Below are 16,270 nucleotides of genomic sequence, written 5' to 3'. Positions count from 1 at the left end.
CGGACTCACAAGAGGTCCTACCACCAGTAATTACGCAAATTATAATTTTGCGTTGTAGATGTCTATGGGCTCCTGTGACCACTTAACATCAGGTGAGCCGTGAGCTGATCCACAAGCCTGAGCATTAAAAAAAACACTACTTTCGGTCTAGCTCCTCAACCCACAAGCAAAACGTGCGTTAAGGAACTTCGTTCCAAAAGTGAATTTGTTTACTTCCTAACATCTTCCACTGCTCTCCAAACCAATTAAATTACTTGTTAGAAACTATTATTACTGTTCTTGACTAATGAAAACTAAAAAGAAACAGTGCTTCATGGCTCATATGCCATTCCCGATCCTGCGGACTGAATGGTAAAGAGTCGACGTCGCCCAAAACACGTCGTTTTTCGCCGGATCTTCTCAATGGGTCGTGTTTCCGATCCGGTGGTAGATTCTGCGAAGCACTCTGCTCTTACTAGGGTTAATGTTAGTAACGTCGTCAGGTTTGAGCCCAGTGAACTCACCTAATTGTTAGGGTTACGCTGAAATGGCCTCTCAAGGCAGCTTAGATAGGAAAAAAAAGTTCATATTATTATGTATAGTTAGACACCGAGCATAGTAGTATGCTACATATTATAATATGGTTATTAAAATATGTAGGTCTAAACGAGGTGAATAAAAGGTTGGACGAAGTTCATAAAAATCAAATTGGTATTCGCGGAGTAAACGCCTACATTCTTGTAAGAAATTGCTACGTAAAAATTTCCGACAAAATAACTTTTATTTACCTTTCCTAAATAATGTACCTACCTACGAGATGAATATAAAGAAGATACTTAGGAGCAACTTTTTTTCGTGTTCATTTTATATAATCAAAATACGTTCTGCCTACGTTATCGTGATTCCGTTACTCCGAACTCTCGACATCTTGATTTCTGACTGATGTATCAGGAAAATAATGATTTATAAAATTTAAAAATATATGTGTAAAATGTAGATTTTTTTTATGGTTCTGTCTTAGTTTCTTTTAATATCGTAGTTGAGCAAAAGCGCTCTTCTGGTGTTCGGCGGTTACTGGAGTCTGTATAAATCTCGTAAATTATGAATTGCTTTCTGATAAGAAATAGATTCGTCTACATTTTTACATAAACTTACGTGGCCTACGAATAAATTTCACTGTCTGAATTCATTGTGATGAAGCTTTGTACAATTTATTATATTTCAACGACCAATTAGTTTTTGTAGGTTTCAATATATTTCGTTTATCTCGCGGACTGCCTTCCGAAACCTCCAATGATTTGGATGAAATTTTATAGGTAAATAAGTTTTTCCTTTACAACTTTCTCTACGTAAGGTATCTTCCCTGTACAAGCCGTGATTTATTCAACATTTCTTCGTAAACGCCTTTTTTTTCTTTTTTTTTTATTGCTTATACTTGTGTGGACGAGCTCACAGCTTACCTGGTGTTAAGTGGTTACTGGAGCCCATAGACATCTACGACGTAGATGCGCCACCCACCTTGAGATATAAGTTCTAAGGTCTCAAGTAAAGTTACAGCGGCTGCCCCACCCTTCAAACCGAAACGCATTACTGCTTCACGGCAGAAATAGGCAGGGTGGTGGTACCTACCCGCGCGGACTCACAAGAGGTCCTACCACCAGTAAACACACATTTTTACACAAATACACCTTTTTTTAACGTTATTTCGTAGTTCTCCGAGCTACTTGCTTTGTTACTGTTAGACATTAGCACAATGGGGTCTCACAAGCTATATGCGATGGTATTACAAAACAACTTTATCAATCTGCTAAAAATACTTTGTTGTATAAAATTTGGTATTTTTTTTAATTAATTTTAGAGTAATATAGTATAATTGAGCGATACAGTCGCGTGTAGCTATCTATATATTAATACGTGAAGCAAAAACTTTGTATCCCTTTTTACGAAAATTGCGCGGACGGAGGAGTATGAAATTTTCCACACTTATAGAGAATATAGAGAAGAAGTGCACAACACTAAAAAATTTTTTAAATAATGCATAAAATATACATTAAATCAATAAAGAAAACATTACACACACTACATACTATGTATTTCACGCACACACGCATGCATACTATTTATTGTCAATCTTTTGTTCTTGACGTCTGTTGTCAAATTGAGAATAGATTAAATATTGTTTGTCTTTGTTCATATTTTTTATAGTGTAGTCTTGGCGAAATTGTGATTATAGAAGTATAAAATACAATCATAATAGTGCACAAACTTACAATTCCAATTAATTATAGTCGAATTTCGACTACTGCGGGACCTCTAGTATTTATAAATATGATAATCGTAAAGATTTATAATTTCGAACGCTAAATGCTTTTCAAAACTATTCGATATAACCATGAAATGTTTTACTAAAATCAAATTGAGTAACTACTATAAAACATCTACTATTACTATCCGACGTTTGAGTTTTTGTTTGTTTCATTCATCTCACATATTCCAGTCTCCTACGCCCACCACGGACTGCGTTCATTAACAAAGAATGTAAAGAGTCGTTGGAAATTATAAATCAAAATACAAATGAATCTAAGATTAGACAGTAAAAACATTTCAATCGAATCGTTTTCATTGAGCATTTCAATCTTGTATAACTACCAAAAAAAAACATGTGTGCAATTCACACGTGGTAGAAGTGAAACCTTCCAAAATTAAAATACAATTATCCTAAACGTCTTAAGTATATGTAAAATTTTGTCATTAGTAAATAATTGTAAGGTAGCGCCCTCTGTGAATTGATATTTTAATTTCACGTATAATCCTAAATTAAAATTCACTACAAGAGCTTTCATACACACGTTAGTATTAAAAAATCTCACAGATGGCGCTGTATTAAATAGTATGTATATTTCTGTCTCATTCTTTGCTGGCTTCATCCTACACATTTTTGTATTTGTGTCTCTTACCTGTCGTTTTTTCCGTTGCATCCGGTTTGAAATCACAACGATTCTAAAGAAGTTTCACTTCAAAAATATTCAAAGTTGCTGGCCCAAAACATTTATGTGAATGATCGACAAACAAGTAATACCGCCATTCAGGAAATCTGAAATGATTTTCCTCTCATCGCCTCGAACATTTCGCACCGTATGTAAACGCAGGTGTTGATGTATAACATAACGCGCTCATATAATAATTTATTATACCGATATATTGTATACATACAGTAATGATTGAAGCAATTTGGTAACTGAAGTTATCGCAAATGCGTAATACGATCTGCTAAATGGAAAACGTAATAGGGTACCTACGTACAATTATAACTGTTAGTACACGGTTTCATGAATCGAAGCACAACCGATTTCCATAACAGGCGAGGGAAGATCTCCAGCCATATTTTTTTGAATCATTAAACTTTATTGTCAAATAACGTCCATTACAATGAGCAAAACGCACAATCTTAAAATTTTGTCTGTGACATAAACAAACATGACACGACATGTCCGTCTCCTAATGGGTAATAGTGTTCTCACATCTTGTGCGACGAGTTTAAGCTATGTGGGAGTTAATACACATAGTACTGGTGGTAGGACCTCTTGTGAGTCCGCACCGGTAGGCCCCTGCCTATTTCTGCCGTGAAGAAATAATGCGTTTCGGTTTGAAGGGTGGGGCAGCTGTTGTAACTATACTGAGACCTTAGAACTCATATCTCAAGGTGGGTGGCGCATTTACGTTGAAGATTACCAGGTGGGCTGTGAGCTCGTCCAGCCACCTATGCAATAAAAAAAAGACAATGATTTTTTTAATCTAAATAATAAACGGTGGAAGATTGATACAAGAAAAATTGTAGTCTATCGAGACATTGATCTTAGCTTATCTTAATTGGATGTCAGTGGATGCTATTCACGTTGTTATGTCTAGGTACTACGGCCAATACTTAGGTATTACGTAGTAGACAATTTATGTTACATGCATTTTATGTTCTATACATCTTCGGATGTTCTGTTCTCTATTTTGATAGTAAAGTTGCTTATCTCATCTACCATTAGTCAAAATCGACTTTTATTTCCGGATGCACGAAGATTGTAAACAATCTGAGCAGCAATAACAAGATAGCGTTCTGGAGATCCGAGCGTAGTGGTTTTGAAGGTAATGAAATTGCGGGTAAATTAGTCAGGATAAGAGACATCTCTAATCGATCTTGAACCAGCCGGTGGCTTGTCTAGAAGCTCACCGACATCTGAATTGATCTCGTGGATGCCTATTGAAAATGTATTCTGACAAAGTGCAATCGGAAGATTTCATGCGAAAGTCCTTCTTAAGGGATTCAACGAGGATAGGAAACTTTCCGTATAGGTCGAATGAATCTAAGAACTCCATTAAGGAAAATAGCCAGATCCTCCGTGCGTCGCGTTCCTTAGTGCTGAGAATCGTGATCTTTACGGAATACATACGTAAAGGTTTTCTTGGGAAAATTACTAGTGGTGGGTTCCCGCGTTCTTCCACAGCATAATTTCAGAGGCGATTTAGTTCCTCTGGGCTACTGAAGCCCTAATTCGGGTTAGTTGACCACCGCCTATTGCTCGGCGTTATATTTTTACGGCCGGGTAGGTGGCATACCGACGCCAACCCTCCTCTTTTTTCAACCGGGCTTGGGACCGGCAATGGCGGAGTTAAGATAGCCAGATAGACTACCAGTAAATAGGTAGGAGGGAAAAAAGGAACCTTAAGGAATACTGACAACTTCCAAGACAGCATCGAAGCCTTGCAGTTTTGCTGTATTTTGTGAGAATGAAGAAAGTACCTACTCTTGGCTTAGTGAGCCAATGAGATATGCAATCCTCGAAGAGCACATATTTTCTCCTGAGGAGGTGATCAAAATCAGCCTACAGAATCCAATTTATACTGATAAAGAAATTCAAAACTGCGGGGTAGTCACGATCAATTCGGATCACAGTGACGGGTAGCCTTGCGACCAGCGAAAAAAAAATATACATCGACATTTTACGTACAAAAATATATACACACATACTGGTATCAAAGTGTAGTTGGTGAGGCTGACCCACTCTTCAAATTGTAAGGCTTTATTGTTTTGTGGCATAACTAGGCAAGAATCGTCACCCACCCGTGCGAGCTTGTCTCCTTATTCATACCTCATGTGTGTCTTATTCCAACACACGAGAAACTGCTACGCTAGCAACACCCTCTCTCCAGACTACCCCCTTAGGTAGGAAAAAAAGAGAAATTGTTAGCTCGCGACCATTGCACGTAGAAGCTCATACTTATTAAGTTACTTTTACAAATGTTCTAATTCTACTGAAGGTTACTACATCATACGTGCTTTGGTAGGTAGCCAGTTAATATGCTTTTGCCTAATCGATGATGATAATGCTACTAGCGATGATTGCACTTAGCCACATCCTCGCATGTCAAAGTACATACTTAAGCTTTTAATAAATAAATAAATATTTAACTTTATGTACTAAATTGTAAATACAACCTTTGCGAACTTGAATTAAAATCTAGAACAAAAGGATTTGATTGGAAGGTTCTTAATTCAATTTATTTTATTTTTCAATGGTAAATGTTCTGAAAGGAATTGAGGGAATTGATTTCTTTGAATTGTTTTTTTTTGCTATTTATGCGATCACAATATGCGTAATTGACGCCACCCACCTAAGATACTATGAGGTTTGATTCTCAATAATATAGAAAAACACCGCCTTAACGCTGTTTCAAACTTTCAATAAATACATCTTAAGTTTGTTTTCGAATATTTTGTCATTAAGGTATTACAGTTTGAGACGGCTTTTTATATTTTGTATATTTCAATCAAAATCGAACATCCTTTAAAATAAATTCGATCTCAGAGTCGATTCTCCATCAAATCTCATTTTAAATCACATTTTCCTATACAGTCCCTCAATATAAATAAGTCGATTCTGTAGTAAATCATCACACATCTAAGCAATTCACACGTTTCCCGTAATAAGGTCAAAAGAAAATTCGCTTCAAAATTCGGTTACGGAAATTGATTTGAAAACGGAAGCATAGAACGCGGCAGCCCTTCTCGATAGTCGGTTGATTAAATCAGAATCATGATTGACTTGTTGATGCGGTCGGGCCTAGACCCACGACAGGTGCCAGAGACGGTATAAATCCAATCAAGTGTGATGTCGTTGCGAGGCAATAATATACATGTCTATGTGTATATATAGTTATATAACTGTAGCTCGTAACGTATACAGCTTATACTGTAAACGTGTTTCACGAGTTAGGATTTCATGAAATTTAATTTTGATGTTATGAACATAAGACTTCCGATTAACTATTTATGAACTATTTATTTATTTTAACATCAAATATTTAATATCAAAATTCCACTCACAACTTATAGTCTTCCATTTAAACTTTAAATTAAATTACTTTAATTGTGAATACTACAATATTATGAAGCTCCAAATCTTTTTAAAGACCCGTGGAGAATTATTTTGATCATTCCTTTACCACGTGAATTTTCGAGGGATAAAATCGGAGACTAAAACCGGAGACGTACAGATATACGATCACGTAAATAAAGTTTCGTCGTAATCTGTATAACAAAAACGTTAGTTAGCTAGTTTCAATATTATGCGGAAAGGTAAAACGATATCTTAAACGAATTTATTAAGCGGGCGTCGATGTTTCCAGAAAATTAACCGGATGTTTCCGATGTGTATAGGTGAAATTAATTGATATCAATGAAACACCAAGTTCACATACTTACTGAATTCTTTAATTTTACGTTAATATTTCAAATAATGGAATTAGATTAAATTTGACTTTTTAACTGTGTTTTTTCAATGTGTTAGAAGGTTTTGGATAACATAGTTGTTCCTTAAATGTGAAAAAATATGCCACAAATAAACCATAATTATTAACATTTTATGTCTATAATTGGATTGATGTATCACTGTTTACAGGTAAATGATTCATTTCTTTTTCTCATAACACAACCTCTTAATGGTATGTTTATATTTTTAGATCAAACAAAATTCTGAGCACTTTATAAAAATAAAACAAAGAAAAAAACGTCTGTTGGGAATTGACCACTGAAGTAGGAAACCTATGGAAATGAAACGTCAACAAAAAATTCGTGCCACTGTGACGTCATCTGGCCACAAAACATGGCGGCTTTAGTGCTGCCCAGAAGATTTTAATGTTAGTAGGTTTTATCGATAAACGTTCTTGGCTTATTTTATTTTAAATATTGTTGAGTATGAATGTATTTGTAGAATTTATACTTTAATAGGAATTAAGTATATTGTTATGTGCAAAGATGATGTGATTTAGATATTATGTGAAATCTAAGACGAGTTCGTGCTTCAAATTTTCCAAGTAAACGATATGACGATTTTTAAAATTTGCTACACTGATTTTATAAAGTTGTCGTTTGCCGCAAAACATAAAGATATGGCATAGTACAGTGCCATCAGCCCATTTCTAGCATGCTGAATGTTATCGTATTTTGAGTACGTGTTTTTCTTAGACTATTACAATCTATTTTAATTGTTTTGCTGACTCTAAAGTCCGTAACAGACTACCGCAGTGCACCTCAAGGAAGGTGCACCGCACAATTTTAAACTTATCAAGGGATCACCTGATAAAAAAAAACACCTACAGAACATTTATTCGTTAATGAAATTACAAACGTCATTCCTTGTGACTTCCTCTCTAAAATCACTTAATTAATAAATATTTAACGAATTTACAATAGTGTTTTACTCACTGCGGAATAAAACTATTTTATTTAAATAGTTCCGAAGAGATTTTGTCGGTAGCCTTTTTCCCGAAATATCTAAACAGAATGTCTAAATATGTTTTGATGACATAATATTTTAAAGAGGTATTTATGATTAGTGTCATGATGAATAGATTCCGACCGAAAAATGGTGTCCGATATTTCGGATTCAAATATATTATTAAGTGTATAATCCATGTTTCGGATGAGGGCTCCATAATGAATTTAAATATATATAGATAATAGTTTTTGGGCATCGACCTTCTTGAGATCCTATAAAATATGTTTTAATTATTATTTTTGTACGTTTTAAGCATAATAAAATTAGAAATTTTATATAGGCAATCATATTAAATCGATATGAAAGTCAATAAATAATGTACAACCCAAAACAGACGGCCGAACTGACGTGACAATGACATTTGGCGCGCAAAACATGGCGGATTTTCGGCCTCATTAGACGGAGACGGAGACATTTACGTATATTCATATTTCATTTTATGTACGCACTGAAATACTGTTATATTGTTTTCTTGCGAGTTAAAGTGCTGAGTAAGAACGAGATAGATATATGTTTATGTGTGTGCCTTCAAAATGGGTGCTATTTATATAAGCAATTGTACGTATAGAACAATATGTCGTGTCCCTACTATATAGGTCTATGGAATTGACTAATACCTAATTGACACTGTCAGTCAAACGTGGAAACCGTCAATTAATCTATTTAACTGAAAGCGGTTAATGAGAAACCTCAGACCTACGCGGCACCAATCATGAGCTTGAGCGGGAATCTATATGTCCGAGCCTCAGTGGAAATAGCTGTGATATATTAGATTGGAAACGTTAGGTTAATTACCTGGTTGGAATCGGTGATGGTGTTGCGATTGTAATTGTTTATGGGTAGACTTATTATTGACTCGTTCAATAGACAATGACTTATGGCAAGTGTCAGTGAATCTGTGGATGACGTGTGACATTTGAAGAGTTAACTTTTTGGCGGGAACGCAAGGAGTAAAGTTGTGTGATTTGTTCTATTTTATCTATTTAGTGTTTCTTTAAGTTTCAATGTGTAATAACGGTGGTTTATTAACTGTTTAACATCTGTGAAAGTGCACAAATGTGGGAAAATTAAACAAAGTCGCTGGACGTAGCTTCTCGGGATCCTCCAAAAAGTCCACAGAAAAAATCTCAGTAAATGACCACCATTTTACTGAGATTATATTTCATCCAATATCATCTCATCTCATTTCGTTTAATTTCATCCCAGTTGATTAATGTCTCAAATTAATCATCTTCATTTCATTTCACTCCATATTATCATTTTTCATAAAAGTAAGAATATAAATTAAAATAAGACATCATCTAATGGTCTTAGTTACCAGGTCATTAAATCCCTTAAAAATTTTTTGAAGAATTAGCCTATGACGGTAGGATGACTACCAGTCATTTGAGAGAGAAGGAATTCTCTTTATAGGCACCATTGCGATCGCACGCATATCTGAGATCACCGCGTTTCTAGTCTGCTATTATTTAATTGTGTTGATATTTCGAATATTTTTTTTATTGATTGAAAGATTACTGGTGGCCCGAAGGCCTTTCCAGTTTCACCAGGATAGATGGGCGAGCAAAGGCTGAGCGAAGCCTGAGCCTTTGCTCGCCCACCTGTCCTGGTGAAACTGGAAAGGCTTTCAGCCAACTGGAAAGGCCTTCAGCCAACAACTGCCAGAGCGCCTCCGAAGGAGACCTAACAACTCAAGAGCAATTGCTTCGCGAATGAATCTAAAGAGCCATTTAAAATTTAAAATTTGGAAAAAATCTCATAACAAAAAACTTCTTCAGCTGTTTCAACGGAGTAAACTTAATTGAAGTTCAATTAAAAACATCGAACTGTTGATACTAATCCCAAATAAAACGCATCGTTAATAATTACAAAGATACCCAAATGTCGCGTATTAAGCGAAATTTCGCTTAAACCAAATACCCTTTCCACCCTTCCGATGTACAATATAAGGAGGGATTTTATGATATTATTTACCAGTCTGACCTTTCAATATAATTTATTTTAAACAAAAATACGATGAATTTTTATGCGTGTTTACTTTTAAACCTACTCTTCCGTTGCTGTATTTTAAACATAGTTCATCACTAGGGAATTACAACAGGAACTATTTTATCTTTGTTTCTCACGAGCCGTAGACAGTAATTACTTAAAATGTTTTATCCGAGACGTCAGAATTTACATAAGAAACTTTTTATAGATTATAAAAAATATAGATAGATTATCTATATATTAATACGTAAAGCAAAAAACTTTGTACCCCTTTTTACGAAAATTGCGCGGACGGAGGAGTATGAAATTTTGCACACTTATAGAGAATATAGAGAAGAAGTGCACAATGCTAATATTTTTTAAAAATAATGCATAAAAGATACATTAAATCAATAGAGAAAACATTACACACACTACATACCATGTATTTGACGCACACACGCATGCATACTACTTATTATCAAACTTTTGTTCTTGACGTCTGTTGTCAAATTGAGAATAGATTAAATATTGTTTGTCTTTGTTAACATTTTTTATAGTGGCGAAATTTGTAATTATAGAAGTATAAAAATATACAATCACGATAGTGTACAAACTTACAATTCCAATTAATTATATTCGAATTTCGACTACTGCGGGACCTCTAGTATAGTAAAATTGTTATTAGTGATGTCTTTGAAAACTAATTTCATAAATCTGCATTCCGTTTTCATTTTGTAGAAACTTTGCAGAGCTCGTTTTTGCCTTAGAGGAGTAGGCGAGTGCTCAGCTTTTATGGTAGCAATTGAATCTGGAGACCACAAACAAAATATAAATCGCAAATGCCGATGATCACTGTGCTTAGTGCGTGTTTTATAACGTTCTCGATAGCGTAAAAGTTGACTCAAATTTGTATGGAGTTGGAACAGCGCCCCTAGCGGCTTCTTCTTAGTCGTATACTTCATTGATGAAGGTCGTGTCCCTGAAAGCCCTTCGTGGCTCTTTGTACAATCAGCTTCCATTTCCTTCGGTTTTCGCTTTCTCCCAGGGCGGTCGCAACAGAGAGTCCAGTGAGCGCAGTTATCTGATCTGGCCGACGGTTTGGTGGCCGGCCGGCGGGTCTTTTCCCTTTTAACTTGCCCACCACAGTAAATTTTTCAAGGTTGTCTGGTGGCCGCCGAGCAAACGTAGGCAAACACTCCAACTCCATACAAATTTGAGTTAACTTTTACGCTATCGAGAACGTTAAAAAACGCGCACTAAGCACACGGACCCGCGAGGTTGAAATCTCAACTATTTGTGTATTATCTGTTGTCAGAACTTATGAATGAATACTTCAGTTTAAAATAGACAGTTTCGTACAATTTTTTTATTTTTTTATTGCTTAGATGGGTGGACGAGCTCACAGCCCACCTGATGTTAAGTGGTTACTGAAGCCCATAGACATCCAGAACGTAAATGCGCCACCCACCTCGAGATATAAGTTCTAAGGTCTCAGTATAGTTACAACGGCTACCCCACCCTTCGAACCGAAACGCATTACTGCTTTACGGCGGAAATAGGCGGGGTGGGGGTACCTACCCGTGTGGACTCCCAAGAGGTCCTACCACCAGTAAAAACTCAGGTCCACAATATAATATTTAAGCTCAAGTAATCCACTGATCCACGTGTTTATTATAAATGAGAATATGAGTTTGTTTGTTGCGTTGTCATGTCTTAACTATAAAACCAATCATTATGAAAATTTTAACACAACTTTGTCAGGTGGTAAGAAAATATTGTGTCTATACGTATATAAGCGATATTTCGAAGGATTTTGTTTTTTGTATTAAACGTGAGCGAAACCACTAGTTAAAGTTAGTGGCATTTTCAAAATGTAAAAATACAACGAACAGAATACGTACATCTCTTCTGAACTAACCGGCAATCGCACGAGATTCTAGTTTGTTTTCACAAGAAATGAATCCGTGATGTTTAGACGTGTTTGTGTAAATATTGGATTACAAATCGACTGACTTGTTAAGAATTGTCTGTCACAATTCCATAATTAAATTTCATAAATCGAATAACAAACATTTGAAGCGCAATGCTAGAAACAAAATCCAAATTCAATTCGTAAAATCGAGTGTGATGTTGCATCTATGTACTGTATAGACCGGATAACGCGTCACTCAGCGCAGATTAAAAAACTTCTTCTTCTTCCAGTGCCTCTTCAATCCTGAAGGTTGGCCGTTAGCTTCCCATATTCATTTTTATCAGCAGCCAGCCGGAACAGCTGTTCGACGGAGGCAATACCGGTCCACTCCCGGATATTCCGGAGCCATGACTTCTTTCTTCGCCCAGCACGTCTCTTTAAATATTATTTAACAATGTTTTAATTATTTCCTGTCTATATAGGTATACCAGCTCTGACGTCAAGCGCTAGGCATATGCCTCTCTTAAATCTCGCCACAACAATTTTGTTCATTTCCTTCATAATAATTATATTATGTAGATATCAATTAGTAGTTTCTAATGCGTCTGTTTCAGCGATGTGCTCTGATTTAGAGTTCCTCATATTTTTGTTATTGCGTATATGGCTTAAAGGACTCATAGCCTATCTGGTATTAAGTAGTTGCCGGATCCTGTAGATCACGGCGTGAATGCCGCCACTCGTCTTGAGACTTAAGGCTAAAGACTTGTTCATTAACACGTATTAAGTCCGTATTTCTTACTAACCTATCCGTCTGGAATGAACACTGACATCACCGTATCTCTTAATACGTACCACACCGCACGTTTTATTTATTAGGAAAAAAAAGGCTACGACGACTTCATACGAGTTTGTAAGCCAGTCGTAATTTAGTATCTACAGTTGAGACTTAAGCTTCACGTGTGAAGTTGGGGAAGTTGGGGAAGTGGGTCTTAGCATCGTAATGTCACTGCTAATCGCATAATACCAGTTGTTTCAAGCTTTCATTTTATTTTATTTTTTTATTTCTTAGATGGGTGGACGACCTCACAGCCCACCTGGTGTTAAGTGGTTACTGGAGCCCATAGACATCTACAACGTAAATGCGCTACACACCTTGAGATATAAGTTCTAAAATCTCAGTATAGTTATTATACAACGGCTGCCCCACTCTTCAAGCCGAAATGCTTTACAGTTTCACGGTAGAGATAGGCGAGGTGGTAGTACCCGTGCGGACTCACAAGAGGTCCGACCACCAGTACAAGAGGCCCTACCACCAGTGCAAGAGGTCCTACCACCGGTACAAGAGGTCCTACCACAAGTACATTACCATATACAGATTTCGCCTAACTCGAAACACTTTTGTTACTGTCTGATTTTCTTATATGAATTACATGTGTTCATTTTACTCGTAGTTCTTCATCTTCTTATTCTTCTACTTGCTACATTTCAGTATGGAGTACAGTTAAGCTATTTGAGCCGCCCTACTTATATCTGGTACGTTAAAATAGCAATGAACAATTCTATGGTTGCAGGAAGAGCGTCGACGGACGGGGAGGTATATAGCGATCCTCGTGGGCATACTCCTCTTCATATTGGCGTTTTACCACGCCTGGGTCCGTCGCATACCTGTGGTGGCCAGTCTGGTGGTCCCGGCGCTCATAATGTTCGTGTACGTCGCGTGGGTGTTATTCACAGCTTCGAGGGACAAACATAAGGTATCACTACATAGTATAAAACAAAGTCGCTTTCTCTGTCCCTATATCCCTATGTATGCTTAAATCTTTAAAACTACGCAACGGATTTTGATGCGGTTTTTTTAAATAGATAGAGTGATTGAAGATGAAGGTTTATATGTATAATAACATCCATTAAATAGTGGAGAAATCAATAATAAATTACAGTTTCCGAAGCGAAGCGAGGGCGGGTCGCTAGTCTTTACATAAAATTTAACTTTCATTTCTTCGAAGAGCAGATCTGAATACCCGCTCAGCTTGAAGTGAGATCGAAGTTTCAATTGTATAGTTTTGCGGCTAGAATTGGCAGGAAGTCCAAAGTTTAACAAAATTAACTTTGGGTTTGCGATAACTGGGTGATACATACCTCGACTTAATACAATTTGGTGAACCTTGAAATTTAAAGTTTAATTCGTTTAATTATGATTGTGGTTTATTTATATAAACGAACTTGACGTAATCACGAAACGAGACAAGAATTTTCTGAAATATCTGAAATATATAAAGAGGAAAGATTTGTTTGTTTGTATTGAATAGGCTCCGAAATTACTGAACCGATTTGAAAAAAAATTTCACTGTTTGGAAGCTACGCTATTCCCGAGTGACATAGGCTATAATTTTTTTTGAATAAAATTAGGGATCCTTACTAAAATTCCAATAATGTAACCCAAGGTGTAAGAAAATTGCCTAATATATTCTTTACATCGTGTACTCTGCGAAAACTATTGACGATAGAATAAAATAATGTACTACGGCTTTGTAGAACACATTATTATTTACAAAAAGTGTCGCGACAGCATATGTCTAACTATTATAGTTATGCCTCAATAAGAGTAATTTATTTAAAAAAAAAGAACATCGTCAAATATCGTTGAAATTTTTGTTAAAGACCCGAGCGGAGACGGAGCCGGCCGCTAGTCTGAAATAAAATTTTAGTGTTAACGTTATCGTTAAGTAAAGCAGCGAAAAAAATAATATCGAAGTAGAAGGAAAAGGTGTTTACTAGTGTTTACTTGTCGAAATTAGAAATAATTTTTTTTTTAATCTCTTTTGTGATGCCCCTCCGTTTGTGGAGCCTCCGGTTGCCCTCCCCTAAATTCGGCCCTGTAGTTAACTATTTTCAATGATTTTAACGGAAGAAATAACAGTGAACACATTAATGTTATGATGGCATTCCGGAATATTTCACATAAAAATCGGTACAATTCCTAGTGCGTCCCTGTCTATGAACAGTTATTTTAATACTTTTTCGTATTTAATAATAACTACTTTTATTTGAAAAGTAATTGGTTAAACAAAAAAACTTCTTTGCTTAGAGGTTCCAAATTCTTCCATTTCTTAATTTATAGCAAAAATATATAAAGAAATGGTTTTGCAGCGTAGAGATAGATCGAACGAAATAAAATATCCACTCTCCACTCAGCGAGGAAATAAGTTTTATAGACTAAGTGCAGTCGGATATTTCCGGAGCTCGGAGTGTTGGATAGTGTATTAGTTGATGGGTGTATTAAAAACGTTTCAGTATTACGCAGAAGCCGTAGTTTCTCTGGTACTTTCAGTACAAGCAGCGTAACACGAAGCAAACATATGTGATCCAATGAATTATCATATAATATGCTCTAAAACATTTCTTAACGGTTTTATGAGTCGTAGATATGATTTAGGCTAGTCCTAGAATACCTAACAGATTTGTGGCCGCGAAAACGAAGTAGCTTTCAGTCGATTTAATGGATTTGATGATTTAAAAATACATGTCCCTATAAGTCATGATACGTAAGAAAAAACGTATAACATTTACGTGATATTGGATTTTTCAAGCATATAATTATAATATAATTAGTATTGATGTAATGAAGTTTTTATTTATTTATTGCTTAGATGGGTGGACGAACTCACAGCCCACCTGGTGTTAAGTGGTTACTGGAGCCCATAGACATCTACAATGTAAATGCGCCACCCACCTTGAGAATGGGTGTACCTCAGGGTTCCATTTTGGGTCCTTTTTTATTTCTAATATATATAAACGATTTACCTAGTTTTATTGAATCCCGACACGAGGTCGTATTATTCGCAGATGATACATCTTTATTATTTAAAATTAAACGACAATTACAAGTCTATGACGAAGTGAATGATGCGATTTCGTGTGTGGTTCATTGGTTCCGTATCAATAACCTATTATTGAATAGTAAGAAAACTAAATGTATTAAATTTACTTTAAAATGTATTAAACCATCTTTAAATGTGAGACAAGTGGATAGTGATGTAATTGTTTCTGAGGAATCATTGGAGCTTGTTGAGTCAACCGTATTTCTTGGTATAACAGTGGACTCCAAACTGCAATGGGGACCTCATATTCATAAATTGGCGAGTAAGCTCAGCTCTGCAGCATACGCAGTAAAAAAAATTAGAATGTTAACAAACGCGGACACGGCTCGTTTAGTTTACTTTAGTTACTTCCACAGTGTCATGTCCTATGGCATTTTGCTATGGGGCAATGCGGCCGATGTAGAAACGATATTTATTCTGCAGAAAAGAGCTATACGCGCTATTTATAACATGCACTCAAGGGAATCCCTGAGGGAGAAATTTAAAGAAATTAAAGTTCTCACTATGCCATCCCAGTACATTTTTGAAAATTTGATGTATGTTCGTAAACATATTGAGGAGTTTCCTAAAAAGTCGGACATACATAATAGAAATATTAGGAACAAACACAAGCTTGTTGTGCCGATGAGTAGGTTACATAAGATACGAAATTCATTCGGGTGTTTGTCTGTGCGCCTGTACAACAAAATCCCACAAGA

At 36.0% G+C, this 16,270-nt stretch overlaps 1 protein-coding gene and 1 long non-coding RNA gene across 2 annotated transcripts in view; one reads left to right on the top strand and one right to left on the bottom strand.

Moving 5' to 3' along the window:
* The window catches only part of LOC101740020 (uncharacterized), a 33,520-nt gene that overhangs the window by 2,480 nt on the left and 14,770 nt on the right, over nt 1-16,270 (top strand). Inside the window, exon 3 of the mRNA XM_012693962.4 lies at nt 13,263-13,445. Within this exon, the coding sequence (XP_012549416.1) occupies nt 13,263-13,445 (183 nt within the window). The remainder of the gene's footprint in view (nt 1-13,262; nt 13,446-16,270) is intronic.
* LOC134199491 (uncharacterized) lies at nt 6,292-8,417 on the bottom strand. The gene is made up of 2 exons (XR_009974002.1): nt 6,734-8,417; nt 6,292-6,559 (listed from the first exon to the last, which is right to left on the bottom strand). It is a non-coding gene; the product is annotated as an uncharacterized LOC134199491 (long non-coding RNA).

The sequence above is a fragment of the Bombyx mori genome, chromosome 10 (genome assembly GCF_030269925.1).
Source record: "Bombyx mori chromosome 10, ASM3026992v2".
NCBI lineage: Eukaryota > Metazoa > Arthropoda > Insecta > Lepidoptera > Bombycidae > Bombyx > Bombyx mori.
The sequence above is the reverse complement of the archived record's forward strand: the minus strand, read 5'-3'. Positions and strand labels throughout refer to the sequence as shown.